The sequence below is a fragment of the Penaeus japonicus genome, unplaced genomic scaffold, assembly GCF_977035675.1.
Source record: "Penaeus japonicus unplaced genomic scaffold, GWHDUDI00000001_assembly GWHDUDI00000038, whole genome shotgun sequence".
Lineage (NCBI taxonomy): Eukaryota > Metazoa > Arthropoda > Malacostraca > Decapoda > Penaeidae > Penaeus > Penaeus japonicus.
In genome coordinates this window covers 2,653,844-2,673,843 of record NW_028234440.1, presented here as the reverse complement: position 1 = coordinate 2,673,843, position 20,000 = coordinate 2,653,844, and the positions used below count along the sequence as shown (strand labels likewise).

Here is a 20,000-nt window from a genome sequence, read left to right as displayed (position 1 = left end):
GTGTTCGCATGGGCGGCAACGAAGCATCCAAAACAAACAAATGCACAGCGCCCCCGCCCACCCCCCTCCCCCCTCAAGTCGGGTGTAAGCAACCCCGCTGGCTGAGTGGCCGAGGGGAGGTCACGTGGCCCTTACAATATGGCGGACGCGGGGACGAGGGTGCAAACGCTCCCATCAACTTTATCGGAATTGCCACCGCGTGTGCCGCTCGCTCTCCTTATCCAATTTTTCAGGCTTTATCCGACGTGCAACACGGATCCCGCGGGTCGTCGGCGTGGGGGGGTGCCCTGCCGAGGCCCCCATCGGGTTCCCGAGCGCGGGGGGCGTCGCCGTCTCCTTCAGGAGGCCGAAGAAGGCGCATAAATAGCGGCGAAAGTCCAATCCGGTCACCCCCTCGCCGGGCCGCGGGAGTCTTGATGGAATTTCGAACCATGAATGTGGTATATTTGCGTTTTTGTAATGGGATTTTAGTGGTCCAATGAATTTTACCCTTTAATCCCATATCGCTAGAAAGCAAGAGGCGACACCCGACACGAGAGGCGGCCGCTCGACGCCATGTTATGTGTGCCGCATCTTCCAGGCGGTTAAAGCAAAGGAAGAGAAAGTAAGAGAGTCAGAGAGAGAGGGAGAGGGAGAGAGAGAGCGAAAGCGAGGGAGAAAAAGGCCCGAAGAACGCACCCTCGCTGGGAAAATGTTGTGACAGGCCTCGATTATGACGTAAGTGACAAATTGCCGAGGGAGGAGAGACAGAGCGAGAGAAAGAGAGGGACCACAACAGACACTGATAATGCATTTGCGGCCATGAAATTAAAGTGCAGCGTCACTCGCCCTCTACACTTGTTCTCAAATCGCTCTTTTGCATCTTGTATCGATTTCCGCTCTATCTCTCTCTCTCTTTCTTTTTATCCTCTCTCTTCCATTCATTCGCAGCGTGTGAATGCGGAGGGAAGGGTGTAAGCGACACACGCTCATGTTGTTTCTTAATCCCACGGATGATTAACATTCCAAAAACGAATTTAAATCCGATTCTTTATTTCAGAAACGCGTCTCCTTCAGTGTGAAAACCATTTCGCAAAATCAGAACAGGTTTCCCAGTGTTATTACTAGAACTCCTCCCGAACTGGAATAACAGTGCAAAAGTTTGGAAACAAAGTCAAGGGAAATGTAATGTAGTCGACCATAGCGACCCGAGAGGATGTGGCAAAGCACTTTCTTCTCGCCGTCGCGACTCCCGACGAAGCTTACGCACTTCGTCCCGAGCGAGGTGGGAAAGGGACCTCCTTGGCTGCCAGGCGATCCGTTAGCCTGGCAGGATGGAGTGCAGGTCCTGGGATTGGTTTTACTTACCTCCTTTGGGATCTCGTTCGGAGGAAGACAAGAATCCGAACAAAAGCCAATTGATTAAATAAAATGTATCCGTGTGCCATAAATTTGCATTCATACTTACCTGTACATCCATATATATCCATTTATATATATATGTATGTGTGTATCATATAAGTTAGTATGTATGTGTGTATCATGTAAGTTAATATGTATTTGTGTGTCCACCTTCCATATGTAATAACACTAACCTAAACATTATCTTGATTACATAATTCCTCCGCAAACAGCGAGAACAAACACCAATTCCTCTCTCGAACACAACGCAAAGTAAACATGATTTCTGCGCAACGAGAGTGATTTACCAACCTAAAAAAAAAAAAAAAAAAAAAAAAAACAGAAGTCGTAAATAACGGACAGCAAATCCGCAGCAGAATGAATAATAACAATAATAACGATAATAACAGAGACTCCGCCCAAAACACTCAGCAAAGAAGTATTAATAAAAAGACTAAAAAGAATAAAATCAATGACGAAAGAATTGAAAGTTCATGTCGGTGAGATTCAACGGCGCCCCGAATCGATGGACGAGCGACACGGGGGATAATTTGGGACGAGCGCGAGAGCCGATAAAGGAAGGAAGAAGAGGGGAAAGATTACGCCGTTAGGAGGACGACGACAGAGGGGGGGAAGTGGAGGAGGAGGAAGAAGAAGAAATATGAAGAAAAGAAGGAGGAGGGAGAGGAGTAGAAGGAGGAGGAGGGAGAGGAGGAGAAGAAAGACGAACCACGAGAGGGTAAGGACCAAGAAAGAGGAGCGAGAAGAGGAGGAGGGGGAAGAGGAGGTTATACGACCCCCCCCCCCCTCGAAAGACGAAAGACTCCGAGCGAGTTATCGGCCATAAAGCCTAAAAGTGAGAGTGGCCGCGGCACTCGGGGCGCCGCCGAGGCCGTGGCACGTGGCACTGATGGAGCTAATGAGAGGGAGTGAGTGTGATGGCGCCCACGCCCGCACCCTCTCCCCGCCCTCACCCCCTCGACCCCCGGCGCCCTTCGATGTGGCCACCGAGGGGGGCGGAATGGTGGTTGAGGGAGGAGGATGGATGGGTGGAGGGAGGGATGAGAGAGAGAGAGAGAGAGAGAGAGAGAGAGAGAGAGAGAGAGAGAGAGAGAGAGAGAGAGAGAGAGAGAGAGAGAGAGAGAGAGAGAGATTGATCGACCAAAAGTGGTTACGTCCGACGGTTAACAAAACCGAAGACCTTTTTCCCACAAAATAAAGAAAAAACGATCTGACACGCAACCTGCCTCGAGCGAGTACGCAAGGCGGTCCTCGAGCCGTGGGAAAGGCAGTTGGCTCGGCTTCCCTCTCGTCGCGGAAACTCTTACGCCCCCGAGTGACCTCCTCGATTTGTCGCTGGACGAACAGTGGTGTCGCGTGACTCCTTGGCGGGTCAGGGTCAGGAACACAGTTGACCTGGCCTTTGAGGGCGGCCGCCTTTGATCACATGACCCCGTTGGCACCTCTGACACCATTATCTCCCGGAAGCCGCCCTTTCATGAACGCCCGCCCTCGACGCCTCCTTAGAATCCTTCTCCGAGGACTACTAATTGCGGTGATAAAGGAGGATAAAGGATAAACAATGAATAACGTATTGCTCTGCCGATTACTAAAGAGTAATTACGATAACGATTGCTCAGCTCAGCGCCTCCGCCTCCCAGCCTGTGCCCACTTAAGAGCAGCGCGGGAGGGAGGGAGGGAGGGAGGGAGGGAGGGAGGTGGGAGGAGGGCCAACGAGCGCGAATCCATCTTGAGGAAAACGAGCGACGGCGGCCGAGCAGGAAGGCAGTCAGAAAGCGGCAAGATGACTTCTCTGATTAGAACCGCGAGCAGAACAATGGCGTCTCTCTCCCTCCGCCTCTCGGTGCCGGAAGACGGCTCCTGGCGCGACCCGAAGCCAGCGGACCCCGAGAGAGAGAGAGCTCGCGCCGCCGCCCCGCGCGTCCTCGTCACCTGTCAGCGGACACAGGGGCTTCTGTGAGGCGTCGGCGAGATAGAAGAGGAGGATGAGGGCGGGGAGGGGGAGGAGGAGGAGGAGATGAGGGGAGGAGAGGGAGAGAGGGGAAAAGATGGGAGAGACAAGAAAGGGGAGCGTAAAGAAGAGGAAAGAGTGGAGTGGGCGTAGGGAAAGGGGAAGGGGCGAGAGTGGGCGGGAGGGAGCAGAATGAGCCCCTCACTCGCCCAGAAGACGGAAGGGCGAGGCGAGAGGAGCGCAGGGACGGAGAGGGAGAGCGGAGAGGAGAGAGAAAGATCGGAATCTCCTTCGCAGGATCCAAAGAGCGAATTGGATTTATGCCATTTGCTCCGGGAGAAGGAAGGGCTCGCGGGCCTTTGAAGTCCGGCCTGCCCTTTAAGCCTCGTTGTAGCGAGACGACACACTCACGCACGCACAGAAAGAGAGAGAGAGAGAGAGAGAGAGAGAGAGAGAGAGAGAGAGAGAGAGAGAGAGAGAGAGAGAGAGAGAGAGAGAGAGAGAGAGAGAGAGAGAGAGAGAGAGAGAGAGAGAGAGATAGATAGATAGATAGATAGATAGATAGATAGATAGAGAGAGAGAGAGAGAGAGAGAGAGAGAGAGAGAGAGAGAGAGAGAGAGAGAGAGAGAGAGAGAGAGAGAAAGGACATAAGCAGAAATATTGACGAACATTAGTTTCGATAAGTAAATAGCTAATAGAATTCGTCTTCACTTAAGGAGAAAAGAGGGAAAAAAAATAGAAAAAGAAGAAGAAGAGATGGCTGATCGAAAAGAAACAAATAAGGAAGAAGAGAAGAGGAAAAAAACAGAAAAGTGCCGTAAAACAAGAAAAATCAGAAAAACCCTTTGGTCACATATAAGGCCGTCGACCGCGATCGTATCGAGGCGAGGAACGAGGTCTAATGACTCCCTGGGATTGTCCGCAGTCATGTCGGCGGATTTAAGGATAAATAGATGACTCGGGAGAATAGAGAAGGAAAGTGATAAAGAGGAAGAACACGGGGCAGGGATCCTCGAGAGAAAACCCCGTGCAAGTGCAGTGCAATCCCGGCCTTGCAGTGCATCCGACGAGCAGTTCCGCAAGGTCTATCTCGTAAGCCTATCGCCATTGCCGCAGCCGCAACGACGCCCAACGGCCGGGCCGCATGCATAAAGCGCGGCGGCGAGACAGGGCCAATTGGCCGAGGAATCTCTGGCGGACCTTAATGGCCGCAGATGGAATTAGATGGCCTTTGTTCTCGGGGGATTATTACGCACAAGGAGACCACTTATACCTGTGTGAGTGTGTGTGTGTGTGTGTGTGCGTGTGTGTGTGCTTGTGCGTGTGCGAGATGCAATCACGGAGCAGCCAGGCTTTACCTCTGAGCTTGATGGCGGCGTGCCTGCCGAGGAGCGCGGGCAGCGAGAGGGGCGAGAGCAGCGGGAAGCCCGCGAGGCCGAGGGCGGCGCCGTGCGAGTCGCCGAAGAACATGACGAGGTCGGCGTCGCCTCCTGATCCTCCTTCGCTCGCTCGCCCTCTCGCCTCGAGTCCTTTCCTCCTCCTCCTCTCCTTCTTCTTCCTCGTTCTCCGTCCCTCTCTTGCTTCACCTTATCCTCGGTTCAGATCGGGCGATCCCAAGAGCAACAAACATGTACGTCCAGTACATTGAACGCACCTGCGCTCTCGAGGGCGCGCACGGCTTTTGTTCCTGGCGCGTGTCAGGGTACTTTGAAAGGGTCCATTCGCGGCGAGGAAAGGTCCTTAAGGAGCTTTATCTGCCTCGTATCGACTCCGAGCACCGGCGAGGCCTTGGCTCCCCCCGCCGCGCACGCATCGACTCGAGCAGAACCCGGTGTCCGCTGGAAGACCGTTAGGCTCACGGCTTTGCTTGCTATTCAGGGAATCAGACCAAGATAAAAGCCAGTGTGTGATGACTCTTTCTCCTCCTCCCTCTATTCTCTACCCCCCCCCCCCTATTCACTTCCTCTCTCTAATCTCTTTCTGTCTCCCTTTGAGCCTTTGTCAATGTGCATGCGCCACGTTGCTCCCGGGCGCCGCCGATCCATCACCTGGTCAATTGAAAGCGTCATGTCCGGCGGTCGCGGGAGGTCACGTTTCAAACCGCGGCCCGAAACGAGGTCACATGAGGCGCACAAGGGCGGGGAGGCACGTGGCTTCTGGTTGTAATTAGGACCTTGATTGACCCTTCAATGGCCCCCTTCCCCCTCTTTCCCTTTCCTCTGCCCTCCCCCCCATTCCATCCCTTATACACAATTCCCAAGAAGAAAAGAGAAAACCGTTTTCAGTCTATTTTCCTATTTCCTAAAAAGGGGCTTTCGGTCCGAGAGCACAAAAGGGGTCCTTCGCGCCCAGCCCTTCCACAACAACCCCTCTCGGACATCTCCAATTCGGAGGAAGCAAGCGTGCGTAGGAGGCAGGGGGGTGGGGGGAGAAGCAGAGGGTCCAGGGCAGTAGGCAGAGAGAGGGAGGTAGGGGGAAGGGGCAGGGGAAGGGGTCAGTGGCGGCCACGGAGGCTCTCAACAATGCCGGACAAACGCTCGGGAAAAACAAAAACTCGATGAAGTCAACCGACGTCGGACACAACAAAGGGCAGGTCACTAAAGGAGGGGAGGGGGAGGAGGGGGAGGAGGGGGAGGAAGAGGAAGCCTCTTCCTCTCTGTCAAGGTCAGGCGACGGAGGGGAATGTGAGGTCAGCGAGGGCGGGGAGGGGGAGGGGCGGGGGCGGAGGCGGTGATGAGAGAAGGGGAGGAAGAGGGCGGGCGGAGGGGACTCAGGAAGTGCTGGTCAGGGCAGGTGATCGGCTACTTTAATGAGGCTAATTTAGCTGTCAACTCTCGCCTCACTCCAGCTGGTTGCTTAAGCGGTTTACGGGGAAGTGATCATATGCGTACAGGCCGTGCAGGCAGGCCACTTGCAGGGCGAGCATACCCCAGAGATACTAACTAAAACCCAGCGCCCTTTCGCAAAGTAACTCCGCTGAGTCAAAGTCAAATCACACATCACATTTCATATGATTTCGTACAAATAATCAAGGAATGACAAAGCAGACGCAACACATCATAATTAAGGAATAAAAAAAAGAAGAGAAAAAATGCGACAATGAAGGTACATCCTGGAAACCCGACCTTAATTCTTAAGCAAAGGTAGTTAATCTGTAATCAGTTAATTGGGCGGTGGAGAGATGAGCCCCTCGACGCCCAATCTAAATCGGGCGGCGCAACGTGGGTGTGAGATTATTCTACTCTCTCTCCGTGGGGTCAATAGGATCAACGGAGGTCACGCCAGGTCACACATTTAAGGATTAGCGCATTATCGGCTAGCTCGTTTTAAACAGTTAATGGGTTTATTCACTTTGCACCTAATAATTGCGTAAAACTAATGAAACGCTTTAATTAGTACTGATGTTATCGAATTTCATTATTTTTCTCTGTTATCACAAATCCCCTTTTCCCTCTTCTGAAAAGTGAACATACGCAATACGACATTCCTAACTCACATTACTTTTTAGAATAGTTTGACCTGATAATCTGTTACAATTCCAGTTTTCTTCGTCGCTCCCTCGCAGTCCGACCGCGGGGCGAGAGGCACTCGGGGAGGGGGGGAGGAGGGGGGGAGGTCACCCAAGATTATCCCCGCTCAGCCGTAAGACATGAAACCCCAATGTTATTATAAGGAGGGAATTAAACCCGTTGCTACTTAAGGGACGCGGATTTTATAATTCAAGTAATTATCTTCCCCCTTCTCATTCTCTCTCTATTTTTCCGTTTCACAATATTGTTGTTTGTTTGTTAGCCACGTGAGCATCAAACGTCTTAAGGAGAAGAATAAAAGGTGCGGGGGCGAGGGAATCTTCCCAATAAGTCATCTTTTATAAATGTTCACTCTTTGCCTTATTTCTCATTGTTCTTTTGTTCCGTTCGACGAAAAAGAGTAATTAAAGTGTCACTTAGGAAATAAACACAGTGCCGCATCACCACTCGCAACAACACTGCCACTCGATTCAGGCGCACGCGCGGCAAAACAAAACAGAAACACATTTTCGTTGTTCGAGGAAGAGGATGAAGGGGAGAAAGAAAAAGGGGAAGAGAGAATGGAAAGACAGAAGAAGGAGGAGTAGTAATAGTAGTAGTAGTTGTAGTAGTAGCAAGAGTAGTAGGAGGAGTTTGAAGACTAGTGGTAGTAGTAGTAGTAGTAGGAGTAGGAGTAGGAGGATCCCCTGAGGACGACCTGCTCGCGCGGGAACGTGGAGTAGGAGTAAGTGGAAAGCGGGACAGGTCCTTCTCGTGGCGTTCTGCTCCTTCGGGCGCGTAGGAGTGTCCCCGAAGCCGCCAAACCCGTTCTGGTTCTCAGGCCGCGAACACCACGAGTGGGAAACTATGATTTGCTTGCTCTGTTACGTCGACACGGAGGCGTGGCTGCTTGCGGTCACGTGATCGGATTGCCTTTGCTGTTGTTGTTGTCGTCGTCGGAGTCAGTGCGTGTGTGGATGTGTGTGAAGGTCGACTTTGCTTGCTTGCTTGCTCTGGACGGGAACTTGCTTGCAACAGTTGGCTTCGGATGCAGGGGTGGGAGGGAGGCACATGGGCGGGAGAGCGAGAAAGAGAAATCGATGGAGTGTCGATGGAAAGACATATAGGGACACTACATATCAATATAGATACTCCCGAACATACACATACATATACGAATACAAACAGATAGATAAGTACACATACAAAACTATTATGAATAAACACACAGAGAGACAGTAAAATAGGGAAAAAATATCAAAGAAAAAGAAAAGAAAAGCGACTGATAAACATACAGACAGACCGAGAGGCGAAGAGCTAAACACACAACAGCACAAAAGCGATTTCCCGGAGCGCCCGAGAGCCAGCGGATGATAGATACATAGATGACGGGGGAGCGACGCCACCCTTTGTAGATCATCACCCGCTCAAGTACCGCCGATCACTTTCCAGTAATGAACCTCGTCCACGAAAAAAAGTAAAAAAAAAAGGTTGATTTTGTGATCCGTCTTGAGTGGACAGGTGAGCCGGACTAGGGCTAGCGGGTATCGGGTTACCTGCGCTGTGGCTAGCGGGCCACTCCTCCGCGTCGAGTCCCAGGTAATCGGGTAACAGCGCGTGGGAAAGAGCTATACAATACCGAAGAAACCGATACGGAAGAGATCCAATTCTCTCTCTCTCTCTCTCTCTCTCTCTCTCCCTCTCTCTCTCTCCGTCTTTTTATCTCTCTTTCTTCCTCCCTCTTTCTATCTATCACCCTCCCCCTCTCTTCTCTCTCCCTCTCTTCTCCCTTTCTCTCTCTCTCTCTCTCTCTCTCTCTCTCTCTCTCTCTCTCTCTCTCTCTCTCTCTCTCTCTCTCCCCTTCTCTCTGTCTGCATCTATCTCCCCGCGACGCAGCGCTCGCATACCCGTGGCAGTTCTTATCGATCAGTTGCCCCGGTGTCGTCGTCGCTGAGAGATCGCGGGGGAAGACGGAGGTCCTCGTCCCCTTCTCTTGCCCTTTTCACCGCTTGCCCTTGGCTCCTTCACTGCTCTTTGGGCCGGTCACTGTTGCTGATTAAAGTATTCACTCGCGGTTAACCGAGGCCCGTTGTTTCGGAATAATTCGGTTGTTATTTTTGTTTACAGGTGATTCGCCTGTAAGGTTTTCCGAGTTACGGAGACGCGAGAGGCCGACACAAACGGGTTCTCGCAGAGGCACTCTCGAGGGACGAGGTGAAGTAGGAGAGGAAAAGAAGAAACAAGAAGATGAAGAAGACGAGGAGGAGGAGGAGGAGGAAGATGAGCAAGCAGAGGCGTTCTGAGAACCTCTCTCTTTCTCTCTCTCTCTCCATCTCTCCTCTCTTCCTCTTTCATCTCTCCTCGCCTCCTGTCTCCCTCTCTCCCTTTCTCTCCCCGAGGAAACCGTTCCCGCCGCCGATGCTGTGCACGAGTCAAGCAACCGCCGCAGACTAGGGGAATCGGGAGGGGCACCGAGCTCCTGCTGGTGGCGAGGGCTAGGGGCAGGGGAGGGAGGGAGGGAGGGAGGGGGAGGGAAAAGAGGGGAAGAGAGAGAGAGGGAGGGAGGGAGGGAGGGAGGGAGGGAGGGAGAGCCACTTCGTGTGCTGGACCTTGTAGCGGAGCCGAATTTTCATGATATTTTGTGTGCGGGTGTCGCCGAGGGCAGCCAAACGCATGGCCGGCGATCCACAACCTGAGTTGGTGCGGGAGATTGGTGGCGGCGAGGGGGAGGGGGGGAGGGGGAGAGGGGAGAGGGGAGAGGGAGGGCGGCCTTGGCTGGTTGGGAGAGAGCAGGGAGGGGAGGGGAGGGGGGAGGGGAGGAAGAGGGGAGGGTGAAAGTCTGGCACGTACGGTTAGGGTTGAGAGGAGAGAGAGAGAGAGAGAGAGAGAGAGAGAGAGAGAGAGAGAGAGAGAGAGAGAGAGAGAGAGAGAGAGAGAGAGAGAGAGAGAGAGAGAGAGAGAGAGAGAAGAGAGAGAGAGAGAGAGAGGGAGAGAGAGAGAGAGAGAGAGAGAGAGAGAGAGAGAGAGAGAGAGAGAGAGAGAGAGAAATTAATCTGAGAGAAAAAAGGGAGTAGCAGAGTGAATTAATAAGAGAAACAGAGTATGATACAGAGAGAAAATAAGAGAGAGAGAGAGAGAGCGAGAGAGAGGAGCGGAGGGGAAGACCAAGCGAGGGGAACGAAGGGAGTCTGTGTGAAACGAACTGGCGAAGCAGAGGACAAGGAGGAGTGAGGAAGGCGAGCGCGCGAGGAGGAGCGAAGAGACTCGAGAGAGACCCGCCGGCCCGCCGTCCGCCCCCCCCATCACCGCTCGCCGGAATCGGAAATAAACTCCGGATAAACTAAGCTCGCAGTGAACTGCCTGCCTGCCGGGAGGAATGCGAAGGAGTAAACAACAACAACAACAACAAAAACAAACGACGTCGGCACCAGAAACAGACACGGGACGACAGGACGACGTTATCTCAACTCCCTATCTCGCCCCGAAACGCGACACCTCTTTCTCTTTACACGAACGCAAATTGTCTCACGATAACGAGATAACGCCGCCTCATCCCTCTTCCCGGCCTCTTGCACCTCCTCGACGATGGAAGGGGAGGAGGAGGAGGAGGAGGAGGAGGAGGAGGAGGAGGAGGAGGAGGAGGAAGAAGAAGAGGCGGAAAGGGAGGATAAATGTGGGAGAGAAGGGTGAGGAAGAAGAGGAGAAAGAGGAGGAAGAGGAGGTGGACGAGGTGGTGGTGGAAAAGGAGGACCCAAGAAGCAGCTCGATCATTACGTCTAATAAGAGGAGACAAAGTCGTCGAGCGCCGAAGGACTTGCGACGATCATTAGTCAGGTGCGCGCAGGTGAGTCCGTGTCTTGGCTGGGCAAACGGGGCGCCCAACGCCCCCCTTTCCCCACCTCCAACGCCACCCCTTTCGTCTGGGTTTCCCCCTCCCTACCCCTTTCACCTGGCCTTCTGTCTCTCCCTTTTCTCCCTCTCGCTTTCCCATCGCTTCTCTTCCTCCCTTTCCCTCCCATCTATACCCCCTTTTCTTGTTTTCCCCCCTCCCCTTCCCCTCTCTCTTCTCCCTCCCCTTCCCCTCTCTCTTACCCCTCCACTTCCCCTCTCTCTTCCCCCTCTCCTTCCCCTCTCTCTTCCCCCTCCCCTTCCCCTCTCTGTTCCCCCTCCTCTTTCCCTCCCCTTCCCCTCTCTCTTCCCCCTCTCCTTACCCTCTCTCATCCCCCTCCCCTCTTTCCCTCCCCCTGCCCCCTTCTGCGTCTCTTCCCTCACAGCTCCCTTGTCGAGGTTTTATAAATGGACGGGACGAACCTTCTTCAAGGAAGCGATTAGTCAAACTCGAATTTAAGTCTCCGACCACTCTCTCTCTCTCTCTCTCTCTCTCTCTCTCTCTCTCTCTCTCTCTCTCTCTCTCTTTCTCATCTCTCTCTCTCTCTCTCTCTCTCTTTCCTAACCCTTCCCTTCTCTTCCTATCTCTCCTACTCCTCTTTGTTTATCGCTTTCTCTCTTTCGCCCCTTCCTTCTTCAATTTCTTGGCTCCGAGGTCTGTCTTAAGAGGGGGAGAGGGGAGGGGGGATGGAGGCATGAGGGGGATATTGTTTTTCTGCAACGGAGAGGGTCAAATTAGGGGCCTTAATTAGGGAGTTCTTGAACATACACATATGCGGCGGAAAGCCAGTTGAAAAATTGGAGAGAGAGAGAGAGAGAGAGAGAGAGAGAGAGAGAGAGAGAGAGAGAGAGAGAGAGAGAGAGAGAGAGAGAGAGAGAGAGAGAGAGAGAGAGAGGGAAATTTTTTCTTTTTGTTTTATTTTTGTTTACACGAAAAGTAAGTTGACAAGACTTGGGAATCTTTCGATGTGGGTCGGATTTAGTTTCTTTTTAATGTTTATCTCGTGACAGGTTTAGCATGTGCGCTGTGTGTGTGTGTGTGTGTGTGTGTGTGTGTGTGTGTGTGTGTGTGTCTTCGAGTGTGTGTTAGTCTGTATATAGTTTTATAACACTACTACGATGAACCTTAATATCATAATCCTCAGAATATACATCAAAACAAAAAAACGAACAAAAAAGCAAAGATTTACAAAAAAAGAGAGAAAGAGAAAGAGAAAAAAACGGGAGTAGCAACAACAAGATAATGATAGAGATAATTATCATTTCTATTAGATCTTGTTTTTCCTTCGTCTCATGTTGCTCAGACGAGAGCGAGAAGGGAAGGCCGATAAAAAAGAGAGAGAAAGCAAGAAGGGAAAATATATTTCGTGTGTTGTCTCATTAACTTCCTTACGCCATCCGAAAGGACACCTCCCCCCTTCCCCTCCCCCTGCTCCTACACCCCCCCCCAAACCCCTTCAACGCCCACTTTCCGGCCCACCCACCCGCCCAGCAACCCATTTTCCACCACATGGGCGTGCAGGGAACCCCGGAGTGACGCGGTTATCGAGTGCGGGTGTGGGCGGTCACGGGCGGGCGGGCGTGTGAGGTGCCGACACAGATGCCGCCCGCAGCCCTCGACACGGGCGGCCGCAGAACACGTCATGGGTCGCTGGCGGCGGCGAGGGCGGGTCGGGTGCCACGCCAAGGGGGGTGGGTATGGGGGGGGGGAATCGGTGCCACTACCCAAGACACATATGAACTTGTAGATGAATAAGCAGATCAATAAATGAATACACAAATAGTTAAGGAGATCAATTCATTACCAGAAATGAAAATAAGCAAAAAAATAAAAGGTGCGAGCTTACATAAACGCGCACGAGAATTACAATGTATAAAAGCATACCCATTTATCTATTCATGTTCTGTGAATATGCACACACACACGCACACACACACACACAAATACATACACACAATATATCATGTGTGCATGTGTGCAAATCCGTACACATATAAAAATGCACATAGCTAACAACTAACGCCTCTACCCAGTCCATCTTCCTCCACCCCCTCCCCCCTTCCCCTCCATCGTCCCACCTATCCCTCCTCCCCCGGGCACTCGACCCACCCCCTCTGGCACTGTCCCTGGGTACGGCAATCAGTCCTGGGTTTCGACACGCCCGAGGGAGTGCCATGTGCTGCTCAGATGTGTCGTTTAGTGCCTCGCCGAGTGGCATCAGACCATCCATTACTGGGCCAGTCAACACGGCGAGGAGGAGAGAGGGAAGAGGAGGGGGGGAGAGGGGAGAGGGGGGAGGGGGGTAATGAGGAGGAAGGAGGAGAGGTAGAGGGGGGAGGGGGGTAATGAGGAGGAAGGAGGAGAGAGAGGAGGGTGGGGGAGGGGGGGAGGGGGAGTGATGAGGAGGAAGGAGGAGAGAGGTGGGGAGTGATGGGGTAATGAGGGGGAAGGGAAAGGGGGTAGGAGGGAGGAGAGGAGGTGAAAGGGGGAAATGGGATAGGAGGAGAGGGAGGAGAGAGTGAGGTGAGAGTAGACAGAGGAAGAGGAGAATAGAGGGGAGGGTCGAAGAAGTGGAAGAGAAAGGAGAGAGTAAGGGGGGAGGGGTGGGGGGGAAAGGAAGAGATGTGAGGGGCGGGAAGAGGGGGGGGGGGTGGATACACGAATAGTTTCTGTTGCGCTTTTAATAAAAATTTCGTGCGATCACACCCGCTCTTTTACACGCACGCCCACGTGTCCGCCCTCACGCCCGCGTTGTCTCTTAAGATCCGTTTCAATGGGTGGCTCCGTAAATCATGTTCTTTTTTTTCCTCTCTCATTTCTCTCTCTTACTCTCTTTCCCTCTTACTCTCTTTATCTCTTTCTTTTTTTCTGTTTTTATTTTTTTCATATTAGTCTCCCCCCTCCCCCCTCCCCCCCATCCGACATGTGGCCCTTGCTGTCACATAAAACACCGGATAAATACTTCACTGCCAACTCACTCACAAAAACCAAGCTTTCCGAATTGAGTTACGGCCGCGGCGCTCGAATAAATCGGCGCCCGACCTCCTCGCCGCCCCGCCAACAGCGACGGATAAACGCTACATCTGTCCGGAGTCAAACGATGGAGAGGGACAGAGAGAGAGAGATAGAGAGAGAGAGAGAGAGAGAGAGAGAGAGAGAGAGAGAGAGAGAGAGAGAGAGAGAGAGAGAGAGAGAGAGAGAGAGAGAGAGAGATAGAAAGAGAGAGAGAGAGATTGAGAGAGAGAGAGAGAGCTAAGTAGGGGAAAAATCAGCCTCTTGATTTCATGACTTCATTAAATTTGTTCTGTGCGCGCTTTAAAATCCCGGGGAACGACCCATTAAAATCACCGGCAAGGCGTGAAAACCACAAACGGCCGATGGAAATTTGATCTTTATCTCCCTCTCGTCTAAGGACCGTTTTTCCTCGCCCACGGACGCCCACGGACGAGCACGGACGAGCACTTGCGCATGCACCTGCCGCGTGCATGTCATTAACCTATAATTGATAAAACAGGCGAGAGAGAGAGAGAGAGAGAGAGAGAGAGAGAGAGAGAGAGAGAGAGAGAGAGAGAGAGAGAGAGAGAGAGAGAGAGAGAGAGAGAGAGAGAGAGATGGATAGAGAGAGAGAGAAAGAGATAAACAGAGAGAGAGACGGATAGAGAGAGTAGAGAGAGAAGGACGGAGCCCGCACCCCGGCGCCCGTGGCTCGCCTCGCCCGTCGCCATAACCCACCTCGAAACAGTTTAATGAGCGCCATAATGAAGTGTTGTCCGCCATTAGGCGTGTCGGCGAACAACGGCGCAGCGTAATGAATGCGCGCACGCGGACACAGGGAACAGCTCCCCGCGCGCACGACGGCGAGTCCTTCCCGCCACGAGTCCTTCGCTCGCTCCTTCCTTCCCGACGGGCGCCCTCGGGAGACGTCCGCGAGGCCCCACAAAGGATTGCCCTCGAAATTATCGCCGCCGAGACCCAATAAAACCTGGGCGCTCAGGCCATTAAAACAGAGGGTTCTGACGGCCGACATGCAGCGCTGTCACGGTCATGCGGGGACGCCGCATGATGCACGGAGCCCGCGTGCATGAGGTCAGGTGTGTGGCCCCGCCGACGTCCCGCTTCGAGTCGGTGGGCGTGTGTTTGTGCGCCGCCGCGGAGGGCTGCGTGTCAGAATCATCTTACGTTCAGCCTTATCGTAACTTGTTTTGTCCAAGGCTAATGTATATAAGCAAAGAAAAAAAATAGAAATAAAAAAAATGTTTCATAGAGGGCTTGCTATATAAATATATATGGAATATAAATGTAAAATAATAATAATAATAAGTAAAAATGATTTTACGTGCTCGCCATAATCGCATGAGTCAAATAACGAAATAAAAAATAAGAAATAAAAGCACGAATGCAGGGCGAAGAAAAACAAAGAAGAAAGCGAAGCCTTCTTTCTACGCGTCGAAAGACATACATAGAATTACTGTCTATCGAAACTCGTCCGAATTTACGATTCCTTTGTTCTTGGCTTCGGAGCCGAGTTGAAATTCCCGAAGAAGACCGCAACACACCTGGCCTCCCTCCGCCGAACAATGAACGGTTTTGTAACTGGAATCATTCGGGAATCGGCCAGGAATCAGAGACCGTTCGCGGGATATTCCCCGAAGGAAAATGTTATCCTACCGACTCTTCCTCAAAAACAATTAAGTGGAACGTCGAGGAACGGCCTTTCCAGCGAGCGAGCGAGCGAGCGAACAAGAAGACAAGCCTTCGCCCGAAAGGGAAGGAGAAACGAGGCAAAAACCCGAGCCGAGAACGCGAAGGAGAGATAGTAGGAGGTGGAATAACGATGATAATTATGATGAAAAAAAAATAATAATAAGAAAAGAGAAAGAGAAAGAGAAAGAGAAAGAGAAAGAGAGAAAGAGCAAGAGAGAGAGAGAGGGAGAGGAGAGGCGTAAAATACAAAAGAATTTTACGGATACACATTAATAGCTGTAATGACTTCAAAGCAGAGGCTCCAAGCGCGGCTCTGCCAGTAAGAAACGACCAAGTCACGGCTTGTTTCCCAGTTAGCGCTAATTGATCATCAAAGGGTGGCGAGTTCTGGAGCGAAACATTTCATATCGTATTTGTCATGTCCTTTTAAAGATGAAACGCCGCTGCTCTTCTTTTTTTTATTCCTGGGTGGAATGATTAATTTCGACTCGAAAACCGTCGTTGGCATCTCCTTCCTTCCAGGGACAAGGGGGGCGTATTGGATTGGGGGGGTCAGGGGGTAGGGGGTAGGGGGAGGGGGTAGGGGGGGTAGGGGGTAGGGAGGATAGAAGGATGGGGGGGAAGTGGGAAGGGGTGAGTAGGAGATAGGAGGGTGGAGGTGGAGGTGGGGGGGAGGGGGGGGTCGAGGGACAGGGAGGTAGCTAGGATCGTACGAAAAATGCAATTTGATATGACTTTATCAAAAGCGCGGAAATCTGGTCACTTCCTCAACTCTTGCCACGGGGCTTAAACATTCGCAGTATAAGTTGGATACAGATTTTACTGCTGCTGTTAAATGTATTGCAAATTAAGGAGAAAGAGAAATATATATATATAAGACAAATGGGGCTAAATATCACTTTTTTAAAAATTACCCGTCACCTCAAAGCGAAAGATATGATAATGTATTATATGAATCCTAAACACACACACACACAAACACACACACACACACACACACACACACACACACACACACACACACACACACACACACACACACACACACACACACACTCTTCTGCGAGAAATGGAATGTTCAGAAAGAAAGAAAACGTGTTCTTTTAGGCCAAACTCGTGTAAAGAAATGGATTACCTTTAAGCACCTGGAAGTTGTAACAAATCCGGGGAATACTAACACTCACCTGTAAAGAGACAAAATATAATTAGTTTTTTTATTTCTATGTAAAAAAATGTGTTTCCTTTTTGTAATATACTTTATCCTATGTTTAATTGTATCTTATCAAAATGTTTATGTATCTAAAATCCTGTAGTTGTATTATTTACTTGCAAATGAGATTCTTTTTTCTTTCTTCTGTCTTAACAAAAGATATTAAAAAATAACTAAACAAAAATATTCATAAAATCTAAATAAATACACGTCGAACTTTTATAATCATTAATAACTTATTTTCAAATATGATCTTCAATACAATATATTTCTTTCTACTTCTGTCAAACCTGAAGAAACTACATACTACCATCATGCCAATATGTCACACATAATATACTATTAATTCTTCTAACATACTTTCTAACCAAGTGCGGAAAAGTGATGTGAAATGTGTCTCTGCCTTTTTGTACATGAACATTTGCGCGCATGTACAAAATTGTACATGTGATCATATGTAAGAGCGCATAGTGTGGATTTTCGTCTATGTAACTTTGTCTTGCGTTTATGATAAATTGTGTATGTACGTAAATGAATATGAACGTGACTTTAGATGCACACATGTGTACGTAATCGAATTCATCAAATAACATAGGCAGAATTATGTGCGGGTGCGGGTAATGTGCACTTTAAAGACAAAAGCACGCGCGTGTACAAGTGACCATGTGCGTGGAATGGCCATGTGCACATGAAAGGGATCAGTGGGAAGAAAAAAGAAATAACCCAGAAAATAAAAGTGTTGAAAATGCACATAAGACGCTAACTAGAAGCTGTTTCATTTAGGATCAACCTCCCCTAATATCGAGGCAAGAATTAGAGCATAAACTCTCGTGTTCTTATTCTAAAAAAGTGTTTTCCCTGCACTTTGTAAAGTATATTCTGTATCTTGCCTATTTTATTTAGTATCATAACTGGTTTCTTAACAAAACAGCTTTTTTGTGAGGGAATATATGTCCATAAAGATTAAATTTATGAAAATATTAACTCGCCGGGTATGCTTACGTCCAAATGTGGAGTGTGATTGCCGTAGGGTTTTATAACGGTGTTTTGATGCGTGGACTAATAATGCATTGAGTCAAGTGTACAAACAAGAATAATAATGGTAATAATGATAATGGTGATAAAAGCAACAATAATAATGAAAACTACAACGATACAAAATTAGAAGACATTCACTATAAAAAAAAGTTTGTGAGGTGATTCAACAAATACAAACAAAGAAAGCAACATGGCACCAAAATACAGGACATTCAATACAAAAAAATAAAAAAAGCGTTAGGAAAGCGGTAAGCTAAATACTGTCTATAATGTATTTACCTTTCGATGGATTCTCCCCAAAGTAATAGGTTCCGGACACTGAAAACCAAGACAGCAAAACATGTAATTACCAGGTGTTAGTTTTGATTACAGGAAAGATCACGGAAATAAATGGATTATATTCAACTAATTCTCAAACTCTTCTACAACAGTCAGTCAATAGGAACGAAAATATTTCATTTGAAAACCCAGTATTTCGTTTTTTTTTTTTCTCTCTCTCTAACGAATAAACGCTGGATAATACGTGTAAAATATTTTCACTTCATGGATAAAATGTGATACAGATTATAATACTTCCATTATATATAATTAAGACCATATTCACTGTATCCTCCTGTATTATTTCTGTTATTTACTACCATGACTTACAAAAGACATCCGTTGATGAGTAACACATGGGACACGTCTCCGAACTTCAATCATCCAATTAAAAATATCTATCTATATATCTGTATCTCTAAATAAAAAAAATACGCATAGGATAGAAAATATGTGCTTGGAAATAGTTCTGTCATCTGCCGATAGATGGCAGCATCACCTGACCTGAGAAGACCGTACACTAACGCCATCTGTTGGCAAAGTTCGCTACTAACTCCTCTACGTACGAAACTTGCGATGTAGCGAAGAAAGACCGTAGTTGACGAAAGTGTCAAAATTTACGTAATATTAGAATAATTTTTGGATTGTTTTCATCCTAATAACGATTCAAAGTGACTTTAAAACGGGATTATACGTTTGTGAAAACTGATCCAAAAAACTAGTTAAGTTGATTTCGTAACTTTTTCCCTCCGCCCAAAATGGCTGTGCAAATCGAGACATAAAAGGCTGAGTTTTAACACCTGTAAACATGCAGACGAAAGGATCAGATCACTCAAAAGACAATCTATTTGCTTCCACATTTACGACAGGAAGTTCGGCTCTTTTTATATTCATTCTTTATCTTTGTTTTTTTTCCCTTTTTTATATATTTTCGTAAGTTTCTTTTTTTTTCCTCTGGACGGATTTCCCGCTTTTTTTTCCTCTTCGACGAGGGATGTTTATACAACGGCATCAAATTAACAATCCGATATAGGACCAACGGCCAATCCGCCGCCACAAAGAACAACAAATTAGGGAAAAAACATGAAACGAAATGGGAAGTTTCTTCTCATACAAAACACCGGATGCTGCCGGACACTATCACATGTTCGGACGTGACTCCGACTTCGTCTTCGGTTTCCTTCCAACGAACTATTGACTTCTCTCTTCAAAGTCGCTCTCACATCCCGCCAAACTCTTCTTTCCAAAAAGAAATCGAGCCAAGACAAAAAGACGATGAAAGAAGTTTGATCAAAAACTTTTATTAACGAATCACCTGTCAAACTAGAGAGGGAAAAGTCCCACCGAATCGGAAACGCTGATATCGCGATGCGTGGGAAACCTCAGAGTCATTCTCGCAGCCTTGGCAAAAACTCTACGGGTTTTTCACGCCGCGTTAAGACGGTTCGTAAAATCTACGGAATTTGCACTGCGCGGTTGGATCGGCGCCGAGGTATTCAGGCGATAGAAAGTATGATCATATAACAACCTCATCAAGCAAAGGTAAAGAATGAACAAATAAAAACAAAACAAAACTAAAACCCATCCCAAAACGCGACATAACAAAACCCCAAAGCTTTATCAAGATGAAAAAGAAAGAGAATCTGAAACGGGCCGAATCCTACAACAAAAAACCCCATCATTTCAGATGACACTCAACTCGCAACCGGGAGACCAACACATAGCACATAGCTAAGAGCGAGAGGAATCAAATCACAGACCAATAATAATGGAAAATAAAACATCAGAGTGAAAATAGTTATACAAAACATCGCCTCACCATCACACACTATCGGTATAACCCAAACAAATATGATAGCGTCGAACACAACCCGAGTAATGCTATATAATTACGGGTTGTGTACCGGTGGTCCCGCCTCAGGCCGCCAGGTGTCAGCCTTATCGCCACCACGGGCCAATCATGCCAGGCGCTTTATAAT

The 20,000-nt window shown here is 49.1% G+C and overlaps 1 protein-coding gene across 18 annotated transcripts in view; it reads right to left on the bottom strand.

Moving 5' to 3' along the window:
- The window catches only part of LOC122259888 (uncharacterized), a 205,668-nt gene that overhangs the window by 98,094 nt on the left and 87,574 nt on the right, over window positions 1-20,000 (bottom strand). For 15 of the 18 annotated variants that reach the window (XM_086533067.1, XM_086533070.1, XM_086533064.1 and 12 more), the window contains one exon: window positions 17,983-18,021. The exons of the other annotated variants lie outside the window; for them this stretch is intronic. In XM_086533067.1, coding sequence (XP_086389193.1) covers window positions 17,983-18,021 — 39 coding nt within the window. The remainder of the gene's footprint in view (window positions 1-17,982; window positions 18,022-20,000) is intronic. 18 annotated transcript variants of the gene reach the window in all.